Source organism: Loxodonta africana, chromosome 1, assembly GCF_030014295.1.
Source record: "Loxodonta africana isolate mLoxAfr1 chromosome 1, mLoxAfr1.hap2, whole genome shotgun sequence".
Lineage (NCBI taxonomy): Eukaryota > Metazoa > Chordata > Mammalia > Proboscidea > Elephantidae > Loxodonta > Loxodonta africana.
Window position 1 is genome coordinate 224,080,967 of NC_087342.1, and position 27,979 is coordinate 224,108,945.

At 39.0% G+C, this 27,979-nt stretch overlaps 1 protein-coding gene across 22 annotated transcripts in view; it reads right to left on the bottom strand.

Moving 5' to 3' along the window:
* IPCEF1 (interaction protein for cytohesin exchange factors 1) overlaps nt 1-27,979 on the bottom strand; it is a 319,466-nt gene that overhangs the window by 209,449 nt on the left and 82,038 nt on the right. For 13 of the 22 annotated variants that reach the window (XM_064292423.1, XM_064292503.1, XM_064292438.1 and 10 more), the window contains one exon: nt 2,521-2,573. The exons of the other annotated variants lie outside the window; for them this stretch is intronic. In XM_064292423.1, coding sequence (XP_064148493.1) covers nt 2,521-2,573 — 53 coding nt within the window. The remainder of the gene's footprint in view (nt 1-2,520; nt 2,574-27,979) is intronic. 22 annotated transcript variants of the gene reach the window in all.

Here is a 27,979-nt window from a genome sequence, read left to right on the forward strand (position 1 = left end):
TCATGGGTAGTTGTTGTTAGGTGCTGTTGAGTCAGTTCCGGCTCATAGTGACCCCATGCACAACAGAATGAAACACTGCCCGGACGTGCACCATGCCCACAATCGTTGTTATGCTTGAGCCCATTGTTGCAGCCACTGTGTCAATCCATCTCATTGAGAGTCTTCCTCTTGTTTGTTGACCCTCTACTTTACCAAGCATGATGTCCTTCTCCAGGGACTGATCTTTCCTGACAACATGTCCAAAGTATGTATGATGTAGTCTCGCCATCCTTGCTTCTAAGGAGCATTCTGGTTGTACTTCTTTCAAAACAGATTTGTTCATTCTTTTGGCAGTTCACGGTAAATTCAATATTCTTCACCAACAACACAATTCAAAGGCATCAATGCTTCTTCTGGCTTCCTTAATCATTGTCCAGCTTTCACATGCATATCATGTGATTGAAAATACCATGGCTTGGGTCAGGCGCACCTTAGTCTTCAAGGTCACATCTTTAATTTTCAAGGCTTCAAAGAATTCTTTTGCAGCCGATTTGCCCAATGCAATGCGTCTTCAGATTTCTTGACTGCTGCTTCCATGGCTGTTGATTGTGGATTCAAGTAAAATGAAGTCCTTGACAACTTCAATCTTTTCTCTGTTTATCGTGATGTTGCTTATTGGCCCAGTTGTGAGGATTTTTGTCTTCTCTATGTTGAGGTGCAATACACACTAAAAGACTGTGGTCTTTGATCTTCATCAGTAGGTGCTTCAAGTCTGCTTCACTTTCGAAAAGCAGAGTTGTGTCATCTGCAAAAGGCAGGTTGTTAATGAGTCTTCCTTCCTCATAGTGTCCAGGTTCTTGGATTGTTTGCTCAGCATACAGATTGAATGGGTACAGTGAAAGGATACAAGCCTGATGCACACCTTTCCTGAATTTAAACCACTCAGCAGACCGTTGTTCTGTCCGAACAACTGCCTCTTGACCTATGTACAGGCTCTTCAAAAGCACAATTAAGTGTTCTGCAATTCCCATTCTTCTCAGTTTCATCCACAATTTGTTATGATCCACACAGTCGAATGCCTTTGCATAGTCAGTAAAACACAGGTAAACATCTTTCTGGTATTCTCTACTTTCATCCAAGATCCACCTGGCATCAATCAGCATAATATCCCTTGTTCTATATCATCTTCTGAATCTGGCATGAATTTCTGGCAGTTCCCTGTTAATATACTGCTGCAGCCGCTTTTGAATTATCTTCAGCAAAATTTTGCTTGCATATGATATTAATAATATTGTTTAATAATTTCCACATTTGGTTGGATCACCTTTCTTGGGAATAGACATAAATATGGATCTCTTCCAGTCAGTTGGCCAGGAAGCTGTCTTCCAAATTTCTTGGCATATATGAGTGAGCACTTCCAGTGCTGCAACCATTTGTTGAAACATCACAATTGATATTCCCTCAATTCCTCAAGCCTGGTTTTTCGCCAGTGCCTTCAGTGTAGCTTGGACTGCTTCCTTCAGTACCATTGGTTCCTAATCATATGCTGCCTCTCGAAATGGTTGAACATTGACCAATTATTTTTGGTCTTTTCTTACTTTCAAAATGGATGTCAGAAGAGACTCTGAAACTTGCTCTCGAACATCAAGCAATGAAAGCAAAAGGAAGAAATGATGAAGTAAAAGAACTGAACAGAAGTTTCACAGGGCGGCTTGAGAAGACAAAGTATTACAGCGACATGTGCAAATAGCTGGAGATAGAAAACCAAAAGGGAAGAACATGCTCAGCATTTCTCAAGCTGAAAGAACTGAAGAAAAAATCTAAGCCTCGAGTTTCAATGGTGAAGGATTCTATGTGGAAAATATTAAACTGCACAGGAAGCATCAAACGAAGATGGAAGGAATACACAGAGTCATCATACCAAAAAGAATTGGTCAACGTTCAATCATTTCAAGAGGTAGCATATGATCAGGAAATGATGGTACTGTAGGAAGAAGTCCTAGCTGCACTGAAGGTATTTGTGAAAAACAAAGCTCCAGGAATTGATGGAATATCAATTGAGATGTTTCAACAAACAGATGCAGCACTGGAAGTGCTCACTCGTGTATACTATAGGTACCAGCTTCTTAAAACACAGAGGCAGCACATGCACACACATTAAATCATGATTATATTACTTTATCTTGAAAAGTAAATAGCCAAGAGTCTTAAACAAATGCTTGATGATCCTAAGTCCCTTGAAAATTAACAAAAGGGTCATTTGATTCCATTGTGGCTAATGAAACGGAGGATACCGAATGAAATGGAGGATACCGAAGAGCTAGTGGTTAAGAGCTATGGCTTGTAACCAAACGGTCGGCAGTCTGAATTTGCCAGCCATTCCTTGGAAACCCTATGGGGCAACTCTACTCTGTCCTGTAGGGCCACTATGAGTCAGAATCAACTCAAGAGCAATGGGTTTTAAATAGCTAGTCAAACTTAAAATCAACCTTGCCTATTATTTTATTTATTTAGCAAAGTGACAAAGCCTTGGGTACTTACAAGAAAATTGCCATCTGTAGCCATGTATGATGTCAAATTGATAGAAACAGAAGCTAGAAGAGAAAAAAGATTTTCTAGTTAAATGTGGAATTAAAGTATTCATAAAAGCATAAGTTTGTTTGATAGGGAAAAAAGGCATTCCTATTTTGATTGATGAATTTTACAATAAGAGCAATCCATTAAATGACTTTCATTCTAGTACTTAATAAGCCAACTGTTTAAAACTAAGTTCATAAAATAGACCAGAATTTCATACACACATTTGTCAGTATTCATTCAATAGGCACGATAACATGCATATGGTTTATATGCTTAATATTGTATTAGATGTATTTTTTAAAAAGTGAAAATATTTCCTCTTTATGATGAACAACCTCCACGTGTCTGTCAGTTTGTTGTACTGTGGGGGCTTGTATGTTGCTGTGATGCTGGAATCTATGCCACCAGTGTTCGGATACCAGCAGGGTCACCCATGAAGGACAGGTTTCAGCTAAGCTTTCAGACTAAGACAGGCTAGGAAGAAGAACCCGGCAGTCTACTTCTGGAAAGCATTAGCCAGTGAAAACCTTATGAATAGCAGTGGAACATTGTCTGATAAATAGTGCTGGAAGATGAGCCGCCCAGGTTGGAAGGCACTCAAAAGATGACTGGGGAAGAGCTGCCACCTCAAAGTAGAGTTGAACTTAATGACATGGATGGACTAAAGCTTCCGGGACCTTCATTTGCTGATGTGGCACAACTCAAAATGAGAAAAAACAGCTACAAACATCCATTAATAATCAGAACCTGGAATGTACGAAGTGTGAATCTAGGAAAATTGGAAATTGTCAAAAATGAAATGGAACGCATAAACATTAATATCTTAGCCATTAGTGAGCTGAAATGGACTGGTATTGGCCATTTTGAATCAGACAATCATATAGTCTACTATGCTGGGAATGACAACTTGAAGAGGAATGGTGTTGCATTCATCGTCAAAAACAACGTTTCAAAATCTATCCTGAAGTACAACACTGTCAGTGATAGGATAATATCCATACACCTACAGAGAAGACCAGTTAATATGACTATTATTCAAATTTACGCACCAACCACTAGGGCCAAAGATGAGGAAATAGAAGATTTTTATCAGCTGCTACAGTCTGAAATTGATCGAACATGCAATCAAGATGCATTGATAATTGCTGGAGATGGGAATGCAAAAGTTGGAAACAAAGAAGAAGGATCAGTAGTTGGAAAATATGGCCTTGGTGATAGAAACAACACCGGAGATCAAATGATAGAATTTTGCAAGACCAACGACTTCTTCATTGCAAATACCTTCTTTCACCAACATAAATGGCAACTATACACATGGTCCTCGCCAGATGGATTACACAGAAATCAAATTGACTACATCTGTGGAAAGAGACGATGGAAAAGCTCAATATCATCAGTCAGAACAAGGCCAGGGGCCGACTGTGGAACAGACCATCAATTGCTCATATGCAAGTTCAAGCTGAAAAAACTGAAGAAAATCAGAGCAAGTCCATGAGAGCCAAAATATGACTTTGAGTATATCCCATCTGAATTTAGAGACCATCTCAAGAATAGATTTGATGCATGAACACTAGTGACCAAAGACCAGACGAGTTGTGGAACGACATCAAGGACATCATCCATGAAGAAAGCAAGAGGTCACTGAAAAGACAGCAAAGAAAGAAAAGACCAAGATGGATGTCAGAGGAGACTCTGAAACTTACTCTTGAGTGTCAAGCAGCTAAAGCAAAAGGAAGAATTGATGAAGTAAAAGAACCTAACGGAAGATTTCAAAGGACATTTCGAGAAGACAAAGTAAAGTATTATAATGACATGTGCAAAGAGCTGGAGAAGGAAAACCAAAAGGGAAGAACACGCTTGGCGTTTCTCAAGCTGAAAGAACTGAAGAAAAAATTCAAGCCTCGAGTTGCAATAGTGAAGGATTCCATGGGGAAAATATTAAATGACGCAGGAAGCATCAAAAGAAGATGGAAGGAATACACAGTCATTATACCAAAAAGAGTTAGTCAATATTCAACCATTTCACAAGCTGGCATATGATCAGGAACCAATGGTACTGAAGGAAGAAGTCCAAGCTGCTCTGAAGGCACTGGAGAAAAACAAGCTCCAGGAATTGATGGAATATCAATTGAGATGTTTCAACAAACAGATGCAGTGCTGGAGGTGCTCACTCGTCTATGCCAAGAAATATGGAAGACAGCTTCCTAGCCAACTGACTGGAAGAGATCCATATTTATGCCTATTCTCAAGAAAGGTAATCCAATCGAATGTGGAAATTATGGAACAATATCATTAATATCACACGCAAGCAAAATTTTGCAAAAGATCATTCAAAAATGGCTGCAGCAGTATATCGACAGGGAACTGCCAGAAATTCAGGCCGGTTTCAGAAGAGAATATGGAACCAGGGATATCATTGCTGATGTCAGATGGATCCTGGCTGAAAGCAGAGAATACCAGAAGGATGTTTACCTGTGTTTTATTGACTATGCAAAGGCATTCCACAGTGTGGATCATAACAAACTATGGATAACACTGCGAAGGATGGGAATTCCAGAACACTTAATTGTGCTCATGAGGAACCTTTACATAGATCAAGAGGCAGTTGTTCAGACAGAACAAGGGGATACTGATTGGTTTAAAGTCAGGAAAGGTGTGCAGCAGGGTTGTATTCTTTCACCATACCTATTTAATCTGTATGCTGAACAAATAATATGAGAAGCTGGACTATATGAAGAACAGGACATCAGGATTGGAGGAAGACTCATTAACAACCTTCATTATGCAGATGACACAACCTTGCTTGCTAAAAGTGAAGAGGACTTGAAGCACTTACTAATGAAGATCAAAGACCACAGCCTTCAGTATGGATTACGCCTCAACATAAAGAAAACAAAAATCCTCACAACTGGACCAATGAGCAACATCATGATAAATGGAGAAAAGATTGAAGTTGTCAAGGATTTCATTTTACTTGGATCCACAATCAACAGCCATGGAAGCAGCAGTCAAGAAATCAAAAGATGCATTGCATTGGGGAAATCTGCTGCAAAGGACCTCTTCAGAGTGTTGAAGAGCAAAGATGCCACCCTGAAGACTAAGGTTCCCCTGACCCAAGCCATGGTATTTTCAATCGCATCATATGCATGTGAAAGCTGGACAATGAATATGGGAGACCGAAGAAGTGCTGACGCCTTTGAATTGTGGTGTTGGCAAAGAATATTGAATATACCGTGGACTGCCAAAAGAACAAACAAATCTGTCTTGGAAGAAGTGTGACCAGAATGCTCCTAAGAGGCAAGGACGGCGAGGCTGCGTCTCACATACTTTGGACATGTTGTCAGGAGGGATCAGTCCCTGGAGAAGGACATCATCCTTGGCAGAGTACAGGGTCAGCGGAAAAGAGGAAGACCCTCAACGAGGTGGATTGACACAGTGGCTATAACAATGAGCTCAAGCATAACAACAATTGTAAGGATGGCACAGAACCCAGCAGTATTTTTTTCTGTTGTGCATAGGCTCGCTATGAGTCGGAACCAACTCAACGGCACCTAACAACAACAACAACATGATGAACAACACAATGTAATATTTGATCCCTTACTATTATCCTCAGAGTATTAACTAAACAGTTTCGAAAATGTAATTAGTAATCACTCTGCTTTAGAAGTTCCAATTTTGATAAGAATATGAGTTTCTTTTGATGTATCAGACTTTATAGTGGATTTCCTGAAAAATATGGCTTCGGTAGTGGTTTCATGAGAAGCAAAAGAAAACAAAAGGGAAAAATATTCATACTTTCAGACTTTGACAAGGTAGAAACTTGAACATCCACAAGCTACCGAAACTCCAAAGAAAGCAGAGAGCCTCTCAAACTTTTCCCAGTGACACCTCAAATACAGGTCCATACCCACTTGACTTTATTTCTTATATCAATGGTCCCCACATTTTGAAGAATGCATACCCTTTTTTAATGTCAGAAATTCCATATTCATGTTACATAGATATGAATCAGACCTTTAAAATACTAAAAACAGAAACCACAATTTTTTTTAAAAGGCTGGTGAAGTTAATTTCTTATTTTTTTAAACTTCTGTAAAAATAAATAAAGCCTAAATTAAAAACCGAATCACAAGCTAGTTAAAATGTTTGCTACATACATCTTTTTCTTTTATTTTATTGTAATGGAAGTATATACAACAAAGCCTTCACCAATTCAACAATTTCCACATGTGGAACTCAGTGATACTGATTACATTCTTCACATTCTGCAACTTTTATCTCTGTCCTTTTCCAAATTATTCTACTACCATTAAACATAAAATTAATGCCTTGTAAGCATAGCCTCCCGTTTCCCCTCACTTTCGCCCCTGGTAACTGCTAATAATCTTTGGTTTCTATATATTTGCCTATTTCATATAAATGAGCTCATAGAGTATTTGTCCTTTTGTCATTGACTTGCTTCGTTCTGCATAATGTTATCTAGGTTCATCTATGTTGTGGCATTCGTCAAAACTTCATTTCTCTTTATGGCTGAGTAATATTCCATTGTATGTATACACATTTTGTTTATCCATTCATCTGTTGATGGATATTTCAGTTGTTTCCACCTTTCAGCTATTTTGGAAAGTGCTGAAATAAACATTGGTGTACGTGTTTCTATTTGCATTCCTACTTTCATTTCTTCTGCGTATATACTTAAGACTGAGATTACTGGGTCATATGTTAGTTGTACGTTCAACTTTTTCAGGAATCACCAAACTGTCCTCCACAATGGCTAAACCAATTTACATTCCCACCAGCAGTGGGTGAGGGGGTCCCATTTCTCCACAACCTTGCCAACACTAGTAGTTTTCTGTGGTTCTTTTTTTTTTGTCATTGCCATTCTAATGGGGGCAAAAGGGTATCTCATCGTGGTTTTGATTTGCATCTCCCTAATGGTTTTTTTTTGTTTGTTTGGATGTCAGAAGAAACTCTGAAACTTGCTCTAAAACATCGAATAGCTAAAGCCAAAGAAAGAAATGATGAAGTAAAAGAGTTGAACAGCAGCTTTTGAAGGGCACCTCAAGAAGACAAAGTAAATTATTATAATGACATGTGCAAAGACCTGGAGATGGAAAACCAAAAGGGAAGAATACGCTCAACATTTCTCAAGCTGAAAGAGATGAAGAAAAATTCAAGCCTTGAGTTGCAATATTGAAGGATTCTATGGGGAAAATATTAAACGACTGAGGAAGCATCAAAAGAAGATGGAAGGAATACAGAGTCACTATGCCAAAAAGAATTGGTCAACATTCAACCATTTCAGGAGGTACCATATAAGCAGGAACCAATAGTACTGAAAGAAGAAGTCCAAGCTGCATTGAAGGCATTTATGAAAAACAAGGCTTCAGGAACTGATGGAATATCAATTGAGATGCTTCAACAAATGGATCCAGTGCTGGAAGTACTCACTCGTCTATACGAAGAAATTTGGAAAACAGCTACCTGGCCAACCAAAGGGAAGAGATCCATATTTATGCCTATTGTGGATGCGAATCACTGAATGCAGAAATTATCGAACAATATCATTAACATCATACACAAGAAAAACGTTCCTAAAGATCATTCAAAAGCAGCTGCAGCAGTATATCAACAGGGAACTGCCAGAAATTCAGACCAGATTCAGAAGAGGATGAGGAACCAGGAATATCATTGCTGATGGCAGCCGGATCCTGGCTGAAAGCAAGGAATACCAAAAAGATGTTTACCTGTGTTTTATTGACTGTGCAAAGGCATTTGACCGTGTGGATCGTAAAAAAATTATGGATAACATTGTGAAGAATGGGAATTCCAGAACATTTAATTGTGCTCATGAGGAACCTGAACAGAACAAGGCAATACTGGCTGGTTTAAGGTCTGGAAAGGTATGCATCAGGGTTGTACCCTTTCACCATACCTATTCAATCTTTATGCTGAGCAAATAATCCAAGAAGCTAGGCTATATGAAGAATAACAAGGCATCAGGATTGGGGGAAGACTCATTAACAACCTGCATTGTACAGATGACACAACCTTGCTTGCTGAAAGTGAAGAGGACTTGAAGCACTTAGTGATGAAGATCAAAGACCACAGCCTTCAATATGGATTACACTTCAACATCAAGAAACCAAAAATCTTCACAACTGGACCAATAAGCAACATCATGATAAACAGGGAAAAGATTGAAGTTGTCAAGGATTTCATTTTACTTGGATCCGAAATGAACACCCATAGAAGCACCAGTCAAGAAATCAAAAGACCCATTAAAAACCAAAAATCCAAACCCATTGCCGTTGAGTTGATTCTGACTCATAGCGACCCCATAGGACAGAGTAGAACTGCCCCATAGAGCTTCCAAGGAGCATCTGGTAGATTCGAACTGCCGAACTTTTGGTCAGCAGCTGTAGCACTTAACCACTATTGCATCTGGTAAATCTGCTGCAAAAGGCATTTTGAAAGTGTTGAAAAGCAAAGATGTCACCTTGAAGACTAAGGTGCACCTGACCCCAGCCAGGGTGTTTTCAGTTGCCTACTATGCACGTGAAAGCTGGACAATGAATAAAGAACACTGAAGAATTGATGCCTTTGAATTGTGGTGTTGGAGAAGACTATTGAATACACCATGGACTGCCAAAAGAACAAACAAACCTGTCTTGGAAGAAGTACAACCAGAATGCTCCTTAGAAGCAAAGATGGTGAGACTACATCTCACATACTTTGGACATGTTGTCAGGAGGGACCAGTCTCTAGAAAAGGACATCATGCTTGGTAAAGTAGAGGGTCAGTGAAGTAGAGGAAGACCTTCTGTAAGATGGATTGACACAGTGGCTGCAACAATGGGCTTAACCATAACAACAATAGTGAGGATGGAGCAGGACTGGGCAGTATCTTGTTCTGTTGTACATAGGGTCACTATGAGTCGGAAAAGACTCGACAGATATAAAAACAACAACAGTTTTAATTCAGCAGTGCTTTTAGGTAAAGAAAAAAGTATAGTGTAGAAGTTAATTTAAAAAAAGAAAGCTTTGGATCCATCTGGGCTGGGTTTAAATCCTAGCTTGGCCACTTGCTAGCTATGTAACCTTGGACAAGTAACTGATATTTTTAGGTCTCATAATTCCCATCTGTGAAACGGGACAATAATAATATTTCCTTCTTAGGGTTGGATGATAATTAAATGAGGAAATATCTTTATAATACTCACGTTGTTGTCAGGTAATATTGAGTCAGTTCCAACTCATAGCAACTCTAAGTTCAACAGAATGAAACATGGCCTGGTTCCGTGCCATTCTCACAATCATTATGATGCTTGAGCCCATTGTTGCAGCCACTGTATCAATCCATCCCACTGAGGGTCTTCCTCTTTTTTGCTGACCCCCTACCAAGCATGATGTCTTTCTCCAGAGACTGATCCCTCATAATAACTTGTTCAAGGTATGTGAGATGAAGTCTTGCCACCCTTGCTTGTAAGGAGCATTCTGGCTGTACTTCTTCCAAAACAGATTTGTTCCTTCTTTTAGCAGTCCATGGGTATAGTCAATATTCTTAGCCAACACCATAATTCAAAGGCATCAATTCTTCTTCGGTCTTCCTCATTCGTTGTCCAGCTTTCTGATGCATATGAGGCAAATGAAAACACCATGGCTTGGGTCAGGCACACCTTAGTCTTCAAGGTGACATGCTTGCTTTTTAACACCTTAAAGAGGTCTTTTCTAGCAGATTTGCCCAATGCAATGTGTCATTTAATTTCTTGACTGGTGCTTCCATGGATGTTGATTGTGTATCCAAGCAAAATGAAATCCTTGACAACTTCAATCTTTTCTCCATTTATCATGATGTTGCTCATTAATTATTATTAAAATAGTTTATTGAGTATTCACTACATGCTAAAAAAAAAAAAAGAAAAAACTAAACCCGCTTCCATCAAGTCAATTGGAGTGAACAGTGACCCTATTAGGGCATACTGATAATTCTCATAGCAGGCCCTAACATGTAATGAATACTCAATAAATTCTTTATTATACTGCTGTGAAATCTACCTGACTCTATAGTATTAAAACGATTTGCAGTGTAGTGATCCCATCTCATGATGACCCCATGTGTGTCAGGGTTGAACTGTGCTCCACGGGGTTTTTAATGGCTGTTTTTTCAGAAGTCAATTGTGATACCTTTCTTCTGAGCACTTCTGGGTGGACTCCAACCTCCAATCGTTGATTAGCAACAGAATGTGCCACCCAGGGACTCCTTCCCTGTAATAATATGGTAGCTAAATTTATTCCATTTGTTAAGCTAGGCCCTGCTCTAAATAATTTTCATGTATCAAGTCGTATAATTATCAGAGCCACCTTATGAATAATGTTCTGTTAACAGCCCCATTTCATAGATGAGGAAATTTAGGCAATTTAGACAAGGCACTTAGTAAAAGCATGTGACAGAATTCAAGCTCAGACCCAAGAGCCTGTTCTCTTAACCACTGTGGTACTGTGCTGGCTATCCCAATGTCTCCCTCAGGAGATTGTTCATAATTCCACAATGGCTGTGGTATTGTACCATGACTCAGTGGGCAGGGTCTCCCCAGCGGGACAAAGAGAACATCTAAGACTGAGGCCAAGACACTGTCTTCTTTGTACCCCAGTGCCTAGTACAAAAATGGATACAGGTTAGGCCACATTGTTCAATGATTTTTTAAACTAGTAAATAACACCTCAATAACCCATTGAAAAACCTTTTGTTGTTGAGCCAATTCCAACTCATAACAATCCTACAGGATGAGTTAGAATGCCCCATAGAATTTCTAAGGTGTAATCTTTATGGAAGCAAACTGCCACATCTCTCTGCTGCGCAGTGACTGGTGGGTTCGAACCACTGATTTTTGGTTAGCAGCTGAACGCAACTGCGCCACCAGGGCTCCTTAGATGATGCCTCAGAAGACTTTATTTTAGTGGAATTCTAAGCCTCTCCGCTAGCCAGATTTTAGGAGTAAAAATTCAGAATTTGGCAGTAGATAATCAAAGGCAAAGGGAAAAATTTCATCACTAACTTTTCTCCTAAGCAGTGGAATTTTTTGAGACTACACTGCTCGGCTGTTAATATTTTAGCCTTCCTTGGATCCTGAGGAATATTTCTCCTGTACAAATGTCACCTCCAAAATACCTCTTAAAGTGTGCCCACTCTCTCTGGGTCCATTGCCACCACCCTGGTCCAACTCGCCAGCATCTCTCATGGACCACAGCAGCGGCATCCTAACTGAAGTTCTGGCTTTCTCTCTGGCCAAGAATCATGTTTTTTCAACAAGATTTGACTACTTCACCTTTTCCTTAAATCCATATGAAGGCTTTCCATTGGTCTCAGAATAAAGACCAAAGTCATGAAAATCTCCTACAAGGAAAGTTTTGTACCATCTGGCCTCTGTCTCCCCTTCAGTCCCATCTTGAGTCATTTCCATCTTTCTCTCCCATCTCCCTGACTCACCTGCTTTTTAAGTTCCTTAAACATGTTCCTCCAATCTCAGAACATTTATGCATGCTTTTCTTCAATGGCTTTTTCCCAAGATGATCTATATCATCTAATCTTTCAGCCTTCAGACCAAATGTCATTCATTTAGGAAAAGCTTCCCTGATTTTTATGAGAAATCAGGTCTCCTTTTATATATTGCTTATGTTTTCTTCATAAAATTTCTCATAACTGTACATCAATGATTAAGTTTGTAATTATTTAATACCTGACTCCCCACTATAATATAACCTACCCGAGGACAAGTGTCTTATTCACTTATTTACTGTTGCATCCGCAGTCTTTGTACACAAGGTAATTCAATAAATATTTGTTGAGTAAGTGAATTAAAAATGCAAACAGTAAAACCACTAAGCTATAAATGATGTCCCATAAAGACACCCTATGAATTCCAAGTTGTTTCATTTAACAGAATGTTGCCAACATGAATATCCTGTTAGAAATCTCCTTCCCTATCTGAGGGATATGGAAATGAGACAGTGTTGATGGCAGGCTTCCTTCAGTCAAGGAGCAAATGGGTAGAAATAATACGCAATCAGTGAATGGGGCGTATAATACAAAAACATGATATGAGAGGATATGAAATAGGGAGATGGACGTGCTTTTGTGAGGCTCTATGTGAGTGTTTTAATTAGTGATTTTGGAGTTTAGGTATTTTTTTTTCTTGATTATGAAATCAGGAAATTTTACCAAAATGACTCAAAGTTAATTTGATGCAGAACCATAAAAATAATCTAATCTCAGCTCTTGTTTCTCCTCTTCCATACAAAATACATAGCCATAATCAGGAAGAATTGGGAAATAAAGTGGTAGTTATGGAGACTCCTGTAAATACATTTGCTTATTGTTTAGGCAATTAAGAACCAGCTCTACTAACTAGGTTATTGGGCACATGGTACCCATTAACTGATAATCTAAGTCTGTAGCTCCAAAGTTTTGGAGACAATATATTTAAAGCACACAATTAAAAGCAGCTTATGGAAAAGAAAAGCAAGCTATGTGGGTAATGGTGTTTTGAAAGTAACAATTTTTCCATATCCTTGGCCTTTTTTGAAACTATCAGTTTAAGGAAAGTGCCTATAAGTGAAAGAGTTAAAGAAAAAAATAACAGTTATTTAATATATCTTGGTAAAGGATTTAGTCTAATTCCCAAGTATTAAAAAAGGTATAAGACTCTAATGCTAGGGTAAGAAAATATTTTTGTGAATCAAGAGGTTTCCAATTCTTTGTATTCAACAAAATTAAAGAAAAACCTATTGGTGCTCCCTGATGATCATTAAAAATAATTGTAATAGATCATGGTGTAATTTTTTGGCCTATTGTTGGGAGGAGTTCAAAAAATTTCTCCATTCTCATCTATTTATTAATGTGAAATGTGTGTCTACATGCTTAGATACCAAAAAAAACCAAACCCATTGCCTTCGAGTCAATACCAACTCATCACGACTCTATAGGACACAGTAGAACTGCCCCATAGGGTTTTCAAGGAGCACCTGGTGGATTCGAACTGCCAACCCTTTGGTTAGTAGCTGTAGCTCTTAACCACTATGCCACCAGGGTTTCCACATGCTTCCATATAGAAAAATAAAGAATAGTGTTTGGATTGGTTCTGAACTCTCTCTCATTCTAGCAGTAAATAAATACATTCATGGACAGATTGCATATCGGGGGAGGAAAGCTTCATCCAGCTCATTAATGTGTTTTCAATTAAAAAAAAAATGTTTATCTCTTGTATTTAAACATTATTTATCAAAATGTGTAATAAATTCATGTTATTAGTTAAATTATGCATCAACAATAATTGTGACAGTAACTCACTCCAAATGAAATCTTTCACGGCTTAAAAAATTATATCACGGAAAAAAAATTAAATTAATTCCAGTTTAGATATGTATTCTTTCTGCTGAAATGGATGACAGAATGATCAATAAAAGAGTTTCAAGCATAAAAATATTATATAATAAGATGAAAATCCATGTGGTAGTGGAATAAAAATGAATTCCAAGAGGAAAAACAAAAAAGCAATGTAAAATTTACAACTCTTGAATATTATGATTATTTTAAATGATGGTACATACTAAGTCTTCGTAGTACTTAGATAAAAGATAGCATGGATTATATTTAAAGAGGGATGTAAGCTTTTTTTTTTCCCAGGAGTATGTGGGTGGCCCTCAACATTGAGCACTGTACTACTTACCAAAAGGTCGATGGCTCAAGACCACCCAGAGGCATCTGGGAAGAAAGGTAATCTACTTCCAAAAGATCATAGCCATTGAAAACCTAGGGAGCACAGTTCTACCATGATAGCCATGAGTCAGAACCAACTCACAGCAACTGGTTTGGTTGTGGTTTTGTAAGCTTTTTTAATACCAAGGTTTACAATATGCCAGAAATATCTTTTGCAACTATTCAAACTTATGATGAAAACTTTAGGTGACAATTTACACAGAGTTCCTAAATTATTTTATGAGTACACAACCCAAAAAATAGGTACCTATTTTAAAACTACTGCACTGAAGCTCGTATTGAGAATCAAGCAGATTTAAGTTTGACACAGCTCTGCCACTTGTTAAATGTGTGCACTTGTGAAAGTTACTTAATTTTTCTGGGTATCAGTTACCTCATCTATTAAACAGAAATAATTGTACCCAATCCACAGGGTTTCTATGAGAATTGAATGAAATATCATATGGGAAACAGTAGGGCACAGTGCACGCTCCATAAGTGCTAGCAATTAACGAGAACGGGTGTAATTACCTGTGAATAGCTGTTATGCAAAATTATTCTTCCTAATGGAATTAGCACACAACTAAAGGGTTTGAGCAAGTGTGATAACAGATTTCATCAAATAAAATAGCTTTCCCACTTCAAGGTTGATTAAACCCCCTAGTCAGTGCTCTCAGGGACATTTTTGGTGCCTGTTTCAGAGCTTAAGGAAATAATTCCTTCAGTGATATTTGAGATACTTAGTTATCTTCTTTAAGGAACAGTTCCTTAGCAAACTATAATCTAAGACATAGCCAAACCAATGAGGCCATAAATACTGTTTTTCTCTTCAGTTTGTGAAATGAAATCGAATGAATTTCTGAGAAGCTCTGTAACTGGGAAAAAAGGGAAAATACATTTCATAATTAAATGAATAATAATGTTAATTTCAAAGAAGAGACTCCCTCATGTATGCTGATGAAGACTTATTCCATTTTGTTTTAGTCACACACAAAAGGCATGCTTCTTAAATCGAATTTATTCTAGTGATTTATTTTAGGAATTGTTTGGTAAGTTAGTTACATCAGAAAGAAAGATGGATTCTGGCCCTATACTACTTTAAAACCAGAAAATAAACCAAGAATATCCACATGAAACAAATGTTCTATCGATAAAGAAGGCAGTTGTCATTATAATTGGTATCTTTTTAAGATGCAAGAAAAAAAAAATTCCCTAAAGAAAGTTAAAGGTTCAGTTGATCCAAAAGTAACTGCCTTGGTTATGCCCTAATTGACAATTATAATCTTGCGAATGATGCAATGAAACAAGCACCATGGCAAATGTTTTAAAGCTTTTTCTAAAAGAAGACAATTTATTTTGATTTAGAGATAGTTTTTCAACTGAAATAAAATGGGATAAATTAACTCTGTTTTTTTTTTTTTTAACAGAGCCTTAAATGAAATTTTTAATCCAAAATTAACAAAACCCATAAATAAATTCATAACGTTTTTATGCTTTAATCTTACAGTGCTAGCATTTTAGAGTTGCTGGGTGGTGCAGATGGTTGATGTGATCATTGCTTTCTAAGTGGTTCATGGTTTGAGTTCAAGCGACATGCCTCAGAAGAAAGGCCTGGCAATCTACTTCCCAAAAAAATCAGTCATCGAAAACTGTATGGAGCTCAGTTCTACTCTGACACACATGGAGTCCTCATTAGTTGGAGCTGACTTGACTGACGAGTTTGGTTTGTTTGTTCGTTTTTAAGCATTTGACAAGATATTATCAGAGCGACAAATGAACTTACATAGAAAGTCCACAGACACAGGCAAACTGTGCCTTATTCTTACTCCAGAAACCACAGCCAAAGAGGAAACAGAAAATATTGATCCTTCTGCAAGTGGACGTCTCCATCATCCAGAAGCATGTAATGCATATGGCAACAGATGTGCACAGTTCACTGGCAACCAGAACCGTTGAAGAGCGTGCATCTTCTGTTAAATGGTTGCCCATCACAGCAATGCTTACGGAAAGCAGGAGAGAAGATTCGTCTCGGCTCATATACAAAAGCAAAGGACGTGAATTAATCCTTTCATTTTGCCAATTAGCAGATGATTTCTCTTGTCAAGGCAGAACAGGAGAGAAGGAAGCAAAGATGCAAAATGACCTTCCATTAGCAGGCGTAAAGTGATGTATGGGGCCGGGGGGAGTGTGGAGATGGGGGTTTACTGTTTTCCAGGAAACGCATAAAGGGGAAAATGGCTTTATCCAAATTATTTTGTGCTTTTTTTTTTAATTTAATTTATGTTATTCTGACTCCAATCCTTTCTCTACTTGCTTTAGAAAATTCTCATTCTTTTCTTTCTCTTTCATTTATTTTCTCTTTTGCATTGCTATCTTTTTCACTGCACCTCTTTTCTGTTCTGTTCTCACTCTACATTTTGATAAGGAACTGACAGATGGTTTAAGAGCCGTGGTTTTGTTGTTTTTTTTTTTAAACAGAAAAATTATGACGACTAAAATAACTTTATTTTCAACATCATTGAAACACTATAATACATCACCTGACAAGGCTGGCAAGCCACTTCCCGGATTTCCTTCATGCATTCCCACCTAAGTGTCAATCCTGACAATCAAGGCTCAGACACAAAATCCACAAATCTGAGGGGAAAAATATGCTTCCAGGGGCCATTTTACCACAGTAACGCCCAGGCGGCCAACTGCACAAGATGGCTCACAATCTGCCTCTGTTACCTCCTGGAAGAGCCTGCACCACACAAACAGCTGTTGAACAAGCCGGGCTGTGAGGCTTGAAGCTCCCTCAAGTCCTCAACTGCAGGGTCCTCTGTCCTCTGCGTGCCTCTGGAAGCCAAAACTTCTACGATTAAGGTCTGCACCCACATATGCACTTAGATTCAGGCAAGTGGGGGCCCTGCCATGGGTCGCACCCCACAAGCCCCCCTCGGGGCTGTAGCAGAGTGAGCAAGCCTGCCCTGGTTCCCTGTGACCCTGTGTCCCTTGCTCCCAATTCAGGTGCTCTCCATTTACCCAGCACCTGGGTTGACCTGATGCTCTGAAGAACTTCAGGATTTGTTTTTTATGAAGTTGATTTTATTTTGTGGTTGTCCTTGGTTTCACTATAGCTACCTGGCAAAAATTGCTCCCATTGGCCCTCTAGAATAAGGCTGGCACACTGGCTTTCAGTGACTCAAATTATTTATGTAAGCAGGGACCCTGCAAAATGTATTTGTACCCCCCCTCCACACACACTCACACACAAACACACTCTAACACAGCCTTGGTACATCAACATAGATAAGACCTGCCATCATAATGATCTCCTCTCCAAGGCCAGTTCCAGGGCCAAGGACCTTCTTGGAGCCAGTCATTCTAAGATCCAAACTAGCTGTGTATTTAGGTCCATCTTAGGGGATTTGTGATTGAAACCCAAAGAACTTTGCTCAAAGGTTTTACTGGCCCCAAGCCATCATGTAGGGAAAGGAACTCTAGGCCCATGATATGGCCACAGGAGGCAGTGATGCCCCCTAGGCAAGATATCTATTAAGACCCTGTGTCCCATGAGCACACTCGGTCCCCACCAGGTCCTTGCAATGGGAGCTGATTGCTAAGTCCACTTCACTGCAGCCTGTGGGGCAAGAATATATGCGGAGTGCTATGTGGGGCCAGACGAGAATGGCAAATGATGGTTTCTCGCAATGTGCATCTCTAAATTTCTCCACAAGAATAGTATTTTCTCTCTCTTGAACATGAAATCCAGATTGTGTGCACACTTTACTCTGGCTTTGCCAAGCAGCATTCCACTGAATACTCTCTTAGCCAAAATGCATAGGAACACCCCCCTACAGCAGGAGTCTCTGCCACCAGACCACTCCTGGCTGGAAAAGGGATGTTGGCACAGGTTGCTCTAGAATTGGAGCTAAGATTCCTCTTTCGTCTAGCTGGCTATTTAATGGGCCTTATGATGTCATTTGCTTTGGACGTGTCATCAGAAGGGATCGATCACTGGAGGAGGACATCACGTTTGGTGAAGTAGAGGGACAATGAGGGTGAAGGAAGACTTAATGGCCACAAGGATGGACTCAAGCATGCTGGCGATTGTGAGGATGATGCAGGACTGGGCGACATTTCACTCTGTTATACATAAGGCCCCATGACTTGGAGCTGGCTTGATGGTAGTAACTAACAACATGATATTGCAGAGGTATTGCCCATCCCCTAGAGGTAGCGATATAAGGAGCTAAGCTACTCTGCGTGTTAATGGAAAGGCTGTCTTGATCAAGAATACCGTGACTTCTCTAGGAGGCTCTTAAATGACATTTGAGAGGATGTTTGCAAACTGTTTTCGGTCTTCACAGAAACTCTGTGTTATGAATTGAATTGTGTCCTCCTAAAAAAATATGCTGAAATCTTAACCTCTGTACCTGTGAAAGGGACCCTGTTTGAAAATAGAGTCTTGGAAAACGCTATCAGTTAGGCTAACACGAAGTCATTCTGGTGTAGTATGAGTCCAAACCCTGTATGACCAGAGTCCTTACAAAAGAGGAGAAGATACACAGAAACAGGGAAACAGAGGAAGGACACCATACGATCCTCAGCTGCAAGCCAAGGAATGCCTGGAGCTACAAGAAGCTGAGAGCCAGGCCTGGAACAGATTCTCTCTTGGAGCCCTCGGAAGGAATCAACGTGACCAATATCCTGATCTCAGGCTCTTGGGCACCAAAACTGTGAGACAATAAATTTCTGTTCCACTAAGCCACCCAGCTTGTGTTATTTTGTTACAACAGTCTTAAGAAACCAATACATCCCATAAGGTAAGTAATAGTACCTCTACTTTTACAAATAAAGACACGGACATACAGAGCAGGCAGACTAACTAGTTTACACAGCTAACAAGTTATGAAGCCAGAACATGAATCCGGGCCTTCAAACTCCAAGCCCAGGGCTCCTTGGACATCAGCAGAGCTGTGCCCTATAATAATCTTTGTCTTTCAACTTCTCTTTAGCAGCATGTTTAATTTTTCTCCAAGTAATAAATCTCATGCCATTCTGACAGAATGAGTGACTTCAATAATTCCTGTAGGTAATCCAGACCAGACAAACAGTAGGCACTTGATAGATATATATTGACTTATATTGACCCTGTCTCAACTTTCGGACAAGTTAGAGTAAGGTAGGCCATTTACCAAAGTGGACTTGTTCAGAAGGGAGCTACCAGGACTCACAGTTATAATGTGGCTGCCCAAAGGGCTACTTCTGGGTCACAGACGAGCTGCCTGCCCGGGTTGTGACAAGTCGGGTCAGCCAGGCATGTATGTCCCAGAAGGAGGCATTAGAGGGCCAAACACATTTTGTTTTGGAATTGAGCATCCTTGTCAAGGCTTCATTCAGAAACACTGTGCTGCTGACTTGCTGGTTGGATCCTACATGGACCAGCTATGGAACCTAGGGCTTCGGTTCATAATGGCTGCCAACAACCCTGGCACAAGGTGCTGAATTGCACATCTTTACTGTCAAAGCTGGGTTATTGCTTTCGAAACTTCTGAAGCAAGAGTGAAAGACGGAGCCAAGACACATCTATATATTCTTTAGGAAGAACTGTTAATTTAAACCATTTTAAAGAAAAAAAAACCTGTTGCTCTCGAGTCGATTCCGACTCATAGCAACCATTCTTAAATACCCCAAAATTAAGATATTTGCTGTCACAACCCGCATAAAGTAATGCCTTAAGGAATACATTGACTGTCTCTGGAATCATAGCATGCAGGCAAAGAGACACCTAGTGGACAAATATGTAAATACAAAATTTAACTTCAGCCTAAACCCCAAAACCAAACCCACTGCCCCTTAGCAGATTCTGACTCAAAGCAACCCTACAGGACAGAGTAGAACTGCCCCATAGAGTTTCCAAGGCTGTAATCTTTATGGAAGCAGACTGCCACATCTTCCTCCCATGGAATGGCTGGTGGGTCTGAACCACTGACCTTTCAGTTGGTAGCCAAGTGTGTAACCATTATCCCACCAGGGCTCCTTGAAACTAAAGACTGAAAAATTGTTCTGACTCTCTAATTTGACATTCTTTTGATTTCAGTGGAACATAAAAAAAAAAGTTAGAATTATAAATCCAAAAGTTTTACAAACGGATATTTTAGATTTATTCGTAAAGGAAGTCATTGCTGTTTTGTTTTTAATTAGGCTTTCTTACTGCCTAAAGCCCTGGGTGAGTACAGAGTAGATTGTAATTGGCCAGACGCTTTAGTTCACTTACACACTCTGTGCTTATTTTTATGTTTCCATCTCTTTACAGACGTTGCATGTGAGATTTTCCATTTTGTCTTTGGGTTGTTTTATTCTTGCTTTTAAGTAAAGGCAAAATTGTTGTTTTTCTTTTTTCCTTCCAGCCAGCTTCCTGTGGTCCACCCGGCCTCCTGTGGTCCACCTGGCTTCCTGTGGTCTACCCACTCTGTTCATTACGTACTGACATTCTCACTTGCACCTCACCTACACACTGCTGTATACCCACCTCCTCACCTTCAATTCACACATCTATTGGCCACTCTCGCTCACTGCCCTAGATAACTTCACCAACCTCAAAAGCCAAAGTCCGTTATCACAGTCTTTACAGAATCATCCCATAGTACTGAAATTTTGTTATGTCTAAAGTTTACTTAGAAAATTTTTTTAATAAAATAGGTATGTTTAACTGAAGTTCATATAACCTCATGGGCTCAACCTCATAGAAATGCAGATCTAAAAGAGGAACACTTGCTTCAAGGGAAGCCAGATGACATTTTCAAAGTCTAGCTACTCTGAAGTAGCTAGACTGCTACTTCAGCCAATGCCAGGTGAATAGGTCCTGGGTAATGGTGCCCCCAAGGCTCCAGCCATGGGAGTGAAAAAGAAATCTTAGAAGTGGATCCTCCAGTCTAACCACCCCAGCTGAAGCCATGTTGTTATGGATTGAATCATATCCACCAGAAAGATATGTTAAAATGTAACCCCTGCACCTGTGAATGTGGTTCTGCTTGGAAATAACGGTTTTCTTTTGTTAGGTTAATGTAGTCTTACCAGAGTAGGGTGGGTCCTAAACCTAATCTTTTCTGAGTGATGTCTTATAAGGGAGAATACAGCCACAGAGAAAGAGACACACACATGGGGAAGGAACCACGTGAAGAACCATCTCCAAGCCAAGGAACACCTGGGGCAACAAACAAGAGGGAACCTTCCCCAAGAGCCGATGCCCTGATCCAGGCTTCTAGCCTCCAAAACTGTGAGACGATAAATTTCGCTTCTTTAAAGCCAGCTACTTGTGGTAATTTTTGTTATGGCAGTCCTAGGTAACTAAGGCACATGTAAACCAGGGATAAACTGTCAAGCTAAACCCTCCCCAAATTCCTGTCATAAACAAAATAAAGAGGGCTTACCCTGCCATTTTGAATAAGCAGTGAGGTCCTTCAGGCACTGGTGGTTCAGTGGTAGGATTCTCACCTTCCATGCAAGAGACTGGGGTTCAATTCCTGGCCAATGTACGACACGCACAGCCACCACCCATCTATCAGTGGAGGTTGTCATGTCACTATGATACGGAGGTTTCAGTGGAGCTTCCAAAATAAGATAGAGTAGGAGGAAAGGCCTGGTGAACTACTTCCAGAAATCAACCAATGAGCCCCTCTGGATCACACCAGTCTGATCCGGGGCCTATCTCGGGGATGGCACAGGACTGGGCAGAGTTTCATTCTGTTGTACACGGAGTTGTCATGAGACAGAGGCCCACCCAATGGCAGCTAACAACAAGAACGGTGAGGAGGTCCTTACTTTCTCCGTCACAAATCTTATGATAAAATCTTGAAAGCTTTTCCTTTGACATTAAGAACAAGGCAAAGACGCACATTATCATTCAACAACATTTTATTAAAAGCTCTAGCAAAAAAAAAAAAGTAAAAGTTCTAACAATTAAAAAGTAAGAATTAAGTCTTAATATTTCCAAATGATGTGACTTTATATGTTGAAAGAATCACATATAAATTATGAAAATTAACAAGTGGACACAGCCAGTATAGAAAAATCAATAGCATTTCAATATACCAGCAACAGATATTATCCTGTGTTGTCTTCTAGAACTTTCGTTGGTTTGCCTTTCATATTAGATCTGCCATCTGCTTGCAACTGATCTTTTAGTAAGGTTTGAAATAAGGGTCAAGTTTCATTTTTTTTAATTGGTAATCAATTGTCTCAGTATAGTATTTTGAAAATACTGTCACTTCCCCAACTGCTCTAATCCTAAAGGAAAAGCTCAGTAAACTGGAGCGCACTACAATTCAGAATTTCCACTCACGAAAGACCACATTACTGGATTGTACAGGTAAGCCAATGAATGAGAACAGACGTGTGAAATATGCACAGTCTATACAAAAGTATATATCTAGCATATAGAAAGAAGTCCTACTAATCAATAAGAAACAGGCAGAAAAACCATGAGGAAAATGAAAAAAGACTTGAATAGGCATAACATAAAAGATAATCAATTAGCCAGTATACACATGAGAAGGTACTTCACCTAATTAACCATCATAATAATACAATGAAATACCATTAGACATCCACCAAAATAATGAAATTAGACAGACTGACAATATTGAGTGTTAGCAAGGTTGTAGAGCCAATGAAAGCTCTCAAACACCTCTGGTGGGAGTACAAATTCAGGCAGCCATTGTGGAAACTACCATATTTTTATACAAATAATGAGTGCTACACTTTTTTTTTTTTTTTTTGCCAACCACACAAGCCCCTCCTACATTATTTTCCTAGGTGCACTATGCACATTTCATGTGGGCACATTATTCATGAAGAAATACCATACTTGGCAACACCTGCTAAAGTTGATGATACGCACAGTCCATGACCATCAATTTTACTCCTAGGTGTATATGTATCAGATATGCGTGTACATGGGCACTGAAAACATGTATAAGGATGTTTTTAGCAGCTTTAGTAATAATTGCTAAAGAGTGAAAACAACCCGAATTGTTCACCACTATAAAGAGGATAAATAAATTGTGGTATATTGATGCAGTGGAATGCTACTTAGCAATAAAAAGGAAAAACCTACTCATACCCACAGTGACATAACACTGAGAGAAAGAAGTCAGATACAAAAGAATATAAACTGTAAGACTCCATTTATATAAAGTAATAAAACAGGTGAAAACAGATCATGACATTTAGGGAAGCCAACTTGGGCCACAAAAGTATAAAGGAAAGCAAGGAAGTAATTACCACAAATGGCAGGAGAATAGTTACCGCTTGGGGGGAAATGAGGGATTATTTATCGGAAGAAGTACGAGAGTGGCTTCTGGGGTCCCGACAGTATTCTAATCCTTGACCCCCGTGGTAGTTACAAAGGTTTATGCTTTGTGTTGAGCTATTCGAATTTGTTTTGCATACGTCTCTGTATGTACGTTATATTTCAAAATATAAAAGTGACTTTGAAAAGTAAGATCTAAAAAAAATAAGTGATCTCTAGTAATACATTATCTTAAAAAAGAAACACAAAAAACAAAAGGATGCAGAAAGTTAAAAAAAAGAAAAGATGGAAACAAATATCTAGCTAAACACAAAGTGCAATAAAGCTGTGGTGACTAATATCTGAGAATGTAAAAGTAATGGCAACAAACATATATATAAACCAAAAACCAAACCCACTGCCTTCCAGTCGATTCCGACTCATAGCAACCCTATAGGACAGAATAGAACTGCCCCACAGAGTTTCCAAGGAGCGCCTGGCAGATTCGAACTGCAAACCTCTTGGTTAACAGCCATAGCACTTAACCACTACGCCACCAGGGTTTCCAAACATGTATATATAACAGAGAAAGATGTTATACCTGTTTCAAGAGAAAAATTAAGCCAGAAAGCCTAACCTTTATAAACATACAAATATATAGCTTCAAGATATCAAGCAATTATGACTCATAGAGTTGGAGAAAGAAATAAATGATTTATTAATTGTAGATGGAGATTATAACAGACATTTCTCAGAAAGCAATAGGTTAAGCCGACAATATTTAAAAAGAGATACAAATGACCCAAATAACACAAATTAGTAAATTCCAGTTACTGGATACACTGAACTTTATATTTGAAAAACAGAAAATATTCCTTCATTTCCAGTACACATGGTACATTTTCAAAAATTGACAACGTACTAGATTCCAAAGGCAGCCTTGATAAATTTCACAAAACCAATTTACCACCGATTATGTTCTCTGGCTATAATATATTAATTATACAAATTAATAATGAAAGAAACACTTAGAAAGTCTACATGTCTGGAAACAAAATCAAACACCACTGAAAAATCTTTGGATTTAAAAAGTAACCAAATTGGAAATACTTAGAATTTTGGGGTCTCGATGAGTTGGAATCGGCTTGATGGCAACTTGTTTTTGTTTTGTTTTGTTTTGTTTTGTTTAATCGACATTGAAAACACTACATGTCAGAATTTTTCAGGACACAATTAAAGCATTCTTAAAGGAAAATTTATACCTTAAATACATTTATCAAAAAATAATCATGAGAAAACGAATAAAGGAGGAGCTCAACTCACAAAATTAGAAAAATAGCAAAATACCTAACTCAAGGAATATTTAATTTAAAAAAGGGCAGTGCTCAATAAAATAGAAATATATAGAGAAAATTTACAAAGCCAAAAGCTAGTTCTTTGAAAAAAAAAAACATAAATTAGAATGCCAGCAAGACTGATGGAGGGGAGGGGGAATGTAAGTCCAAATAAAAACTCCAGGTTAGAACTCTTGCCAATTACTCAGCCTGTAACTGTTGAGTTCAAAATTTTCATTTGAATGCAGGTAAAAAGTAAAGAAGAAATCTATCAAAATAGACTGCCAGACAACCCATCTTGCAACCCTGCTCTCCTAAAAGAAATAAAATATTCTTTGTTCAAGTGTAACATTTTTGCATACATTGATCAGTGGGGAATAAAAACCTAATAAGAATTAAAAAAAAAAAAAAAACTCGAAACAAATTATTCAGGAAATCAGATGAAATTATTTTCCTCATCATTTATTCCAGGTGCAATCACCTAATATTTAACAACTATCATGACATATAAGGGCCATGTTAAACCAAAAAACCGAACCTGTTGCCATCGAGTCGATTCTGACTCATAGTGACCCTATAGAACAGAGTAGAACTGCCCCACAGAGTTTCCAAGGAGCGGCTGGTGGATTTGAACTGCCAACCTTCTGTTTAGCAGCTGAGCTCTTAAAAACTCAAAATTAAACAAAAAGGACAATTATCATCAGGTTTCAGGGCATGCTGCTTTCCTCCACCCACTAGTCCTCTGCCCTTTAGACACAGGCCTCCAATTCTCCATATTCACCAGAAGGGATTTTTGCTGGATGTTTATTCCCTCTTTTTTTTAAATTTAAATTTGTATGTGTCAGTCAGTGGTACCTGGACACAATCCTGGATGTGTTATGCTTACCAACAAAGATCCAAATACCTCTATCCTTCATCCCACCCATCTAAAAGAGCCATTCCTTGGCATCATGTCATTCCTTGGAATCCTGCTGAAGCCATGGAGAAGGGGATGATTTTATAGCAATTAATACATAATGGCCCTTTTTAAGCTCCGCATCATGTATCATGTTATCTCATCACTTATTCACCTCTTACGTACTTCAAGGGTCTGCCACTCCCTCTTTTTATGGTACTGTCAATCATGTGGCCCCATCTCCCCAACACAGGAGCAGGTATATGGCTTAGGCTGGCCAATCTTTCATTCAGTCATCAAATATGTATTGGATACGTCAGGCACGGTTCTAGGGCCTGAAGATACAATACTGAACAAAAAGACAATTTCCTGCCCTCATGGGGTTTATATTTCATGGTAGACAGACAATAAATAAATAGATGAAAATACATAGCACATTAAGTATTGATACATACCCCTTTGCTGTCAAGTTCATTCTGACTCATAGCGACCCTAAAGGGCAGAGTAGAACTGCCCCATAGGGGTTCCAAGGAGCACCTGGTGGATTTGAACAGCCGATCTTTTTGTTAGCAGCCATAGCTTTTACCCATTATGCCACTGAGGTTTCCTTAAGTAGTGATATTTTAAACAGGTGGCAGGAATGGTATCAGTGAAGAGGTGGCATTTGAATAAAGACCTGAAAGAGGTGAGAGGACAAGCCTTATGAGTACCTGAGGGTGGAGCAATCCAGGTATAGAGAAGAGCAGCTACAAAGGCCTTAAATTGGGAGTGTGTCTGGCATGTGTAGGGCACAGTAAGGAGGCCAGCGTAGCTGATACTGAGTGAACAATGGAAGGAGAGTAGTGGGAGATGAGGTCAGAGGAGTTACAGGAAGCCAGGGCACATGTGTTCTTTCAATCCGCTGTTGAAGACTTGAACTTTCCTTGAAGTGAAACAAGCAAGCTTTGCAGGGTTTTGATCTCACAAACACATTAACAGCACTCGTCCCAACAATGAGAAGAGACTGAAGGGAAGAAAAGACATAAATGGAGAGACCTACTGCAATAATCCAGAAATCTGACATGGCTTAGACTGGAGTGGTAGCAGTAGAGGTGTAAGAAGTAGATGGACCAAAGTACAGTGAATGATTCACAGAAGAGTTCACGAACCGAATCAGGCTAGCCAGGAAATTCTGCCTTAAGAATCGGAACACACTTGTCCTTCCAAGATTGCAGTGCAAACCTGGAGTTAGCAGTGGCCATCTTGGTTACTGGTGGAGAGCACAGATGGAAAACGAAACGAAAATAGAAGGGAGCAGAAACCAGAGAGAGAGAGAGAGAAAACCCTTCACATTCCACAAAATGCTGAACCAGGTAAATGTAAAAAAAAAAATGTACACCTGACTATGCTTTGTGAACTTTCAGAATTTCAAAAATAGAACTCTAAAAGTTTATGGGGAGGGGGGAGGCCCTGTCTACAAAGCAACAAGAATAAGAATTATGTTTGGTATTTCCACAAAAGTTAAACATAGAATTACCTGATGACCCAGCAATTCCACTCCTAGGTATAGGTACAAAAAAGAAAAAATTGAAAACAAGGACTCAAACAGATACTTGTACACCAACATTCATGGCAGCACTATTCACAATAGTCAAAAGATAGAAACAACCTGAGTCCATCAACAGATGAACGGATGAACAAAATGCGATATATCCGCACAAGGTAATATTACGCAGTCATGTAAGGGAAGGAAGTACTAGTATCTGGCACAACATAGATGGACCCTAAGGTCATTATGCTAAGTGAAATAAGTCAGACGTGAAAAGATAAATACTGCATGATTCACTTATAGGAGTTACCTAGAAAAGGCAAATTCATAGAGACAGAAGGTAGAATAGAGGTTACCAGGGGTAGAGGAGAGAGAGGAACGGGAAAGTTTCTATTTGAGATTAAAAATATCTGGAAATAGATAGTGGTGATGCTTACACAACATTGTGAATGGATCTAAAACCACTGAATTGTACACTTAAAAATGGTTACAATGATAAATTTTATTTTATGTTATGTATATTTTATGTATATGTATACATATACATCTATGTATTTTTTTGATATATTTTACCACAATAAAAAGGTTTTCCCCTTTAAGAGTTGGGCTAAGATTCTGAAGGTTTT